The following is a 1,971-nucleotide window of genomic DNA, read 5'->3' as shown; positions in this document are numbered from 1 at the left end:
ATTCAGCTGATCCTCAAGAGACCGACACCTTTTCTCCAAATTGTTCTGAAAGAAAGTAAATACAAGTATGAATAATCGTCACCATGTGGGACAAGACAAGACCAAGATGTTCAGCCAACAACAAGAAAACATTGTTGTTCAGCCAACAACAAGAAAACATTGGGTTAGCTGACCTTGGCCTTGACAATCTGCTCCATATTGGAGACCACATCATCCAGCTCCAGTTTGAGCTCGCTCTTCTCTTTCTCCAGCTTCTGCTTGACTCTCTGCAGGTTGTCAATCTGCTCTCCCAGGTCAGCAACAGTGTCTGCTTGTTTCTTCCTGAGTGTGGCAGTAGTGGCTTCGTGGTGCAGGGTGGCCTCTTCGAGGTCTCTGCGGAGTTTCTGGAACTCGGCCTCCCTCTTCTTGTTCATCTCAATCTGGGCGGCTGTTGCTCCTCCAGCCTCCTCCAGTCTCTCACTGATCTCCTCTAACTCTCTAGCCAAGTCTGCTCTCTGCTTCTCCACCTTGGCTCGAGCAGCTCGTTCTGCTTCAAGCTCTTCCTCCAGCTCTTCAATGCGGGCCTGTTGGAAGATAATTCTTATGTTTACAGACTTTATTCATTGTTTTGCCTACTTTTCAAATGCGTTATGGCCTATTGATTACTTGAAGTTCTTTCAGTTTCTTCTGAAGCTGAATGGCAATAGCTTGTTCATCCTCAATTTTGTTATTCAGTTGACTTAGTTCAAAGTCTTTCCTGTTTTGAAAAAGCAAATTTATAAATCCAGCATATTGGGTATATTTTTAGATTATTTGTTTAGATCAAATAAGTTGTTCAAATATTCTTACTTTTTGAGACGCTCTTCAAGTTGTTGCTTGTCATTCTCAACGTCCATTAGACTTTCCAGAGTCAACTTTAAGTCTCCCTCCAGCTTTCTTTTTGCTCTCTCGAGGTCCAGTCTAATCTTCTTCTCTTGCTCAAGAGATCCCTCAAGCTGACAATTATTTAAAAATTAGACAGTAATCTTTGTTATCCTAACAGATGTGTACATTAGTTGGAATTCTGACATTTGACCATTAAAGTCTCACATCATCCACTTGCTGCTCCAGCTTTGCCTTGGCCTTGGTCAGAGTGTTGACTTTGTCTTCCTCACTCTGCAGGTCATCCAGGGTTTGTTGATGAGCTTCCTGTAAAGCTTTTTTCTCCTTTGTGAGTTTGGCAATGATTTCATCCAAAGCAGCCATCTCTTCAACAAGATTTTTTACCTGTAAATTAAGCAAATAAGAAAATTAAAACTTGGATTATTCACTAAATAGTTCCCGTTTGTTTTAACTATAATACAAAGTCACAATTCCGGACCTTGTTCTCAGTAGCATGCTTCTCTTTCTCCACTTTTGCTAGAGTTAGCTCCAAGTCATCAATATCCTTCTTTAACTCAGAGCATTCATCCTCCAGCTTCCTCTTCTTAGCTGTCAATTCAGCATTTATTTCCTCTTCGTCCTCCAGTCTCTCAGAAAGCTCTTTGGCTTTTGCTTCCATTTGAATTTTGTGTTTGATCAGCCCCTCACACCTCTCCTCTGCATCAGCAAGATTATCTTGCTCCTAAATGGTCATTATATTTATAAAATTGTTTGAGCAGCAATAGTCAATACAAATATGTTTTGTCTTATTGTGAATACACGTGATGCTGGGAGACTTACAGCTTGGACCTGGAGCTGCAGGTCATTTTTCTCCTGAAGAAGAGAGACAGTTTTCTCCTCCAGCTCTTTTCTGCGAGCTTCAGATTTTGCATAGGCCTCTTTCAGTTTCAGGAATTCTTCCTTCATGTTGGCCATCTCCTTTTCTGCTTCAGCAGATTTCAGGAGAGGTTTGATCTTGAAGAACAACTTCATCCAGGGCCAATTCTTGACCCCCATGAAGGCACGGATGTTCCACTGGATTACCAATAGGGCATCCCTGTTTAAAAAAAAAAAAAAAAAAAAAAAAAAAAA

The 1,971-nt window shown here is 41.0% G+C and overlaps 1 protein-coding gene across 1 annotated transcript in view; it reads right to left on the bottom strand.

The window, feature by feature from the left end:
* Positions 1–3: 3 nt before the first annotated feature.
* The window catches only part of LOC103132953 (myosin-7), a gene marked incomplete at both ends in the record, with an annotated part of 5,219 nt that continues 3,251 nt past the window's right edge, over positions 4–1,971 (bottom strand). Inside the window, 7 exons of the mRNA XM_007544716.2 lie at positions 4–45; positions 174–563; positions 646–736; positions 829–974; positions 1,069–1,245; positions 1,340–1,582; positions 1,681–1,936. Of these exons, the coding sequence (XP_007544778.2) occupies positions 4–45; positions 174–563; positions 646–736; positions 829–974; positions 1,069–1,245; positions 1,340–1,582; positions 1,681–1,936 (1,345 nt within the window). The remainder of the gene's footprint in view (positions 46–173; positions 564–645; positions 737–828; positions 975–1,068; positions 1,246–1,339; positions 1,583–1,680; positions 1,937–1,971) is intronic.

This window comes from Poecilia formosa, unplaced genomic scaffold, assembly GCF_000485575.1.
Source record: "Poecilia formosa unplaced genomic scaffold, Poecilia_formosa-5.1.2 Scaffold1664, whole genome shotgun sequence".
Taxonomy (NCBI): domain Eukaryota; kingdom Metazoa; phylum Chordata; class Actinopteri; order Cyprinodontiformes; family Poeciliidae; genus Poecilia; species Poecilia formosa.
Note: the sequence above shows the minus strand (reverse complement) of the source record. Positions and strands in the feature narration are given on the sequence as shown.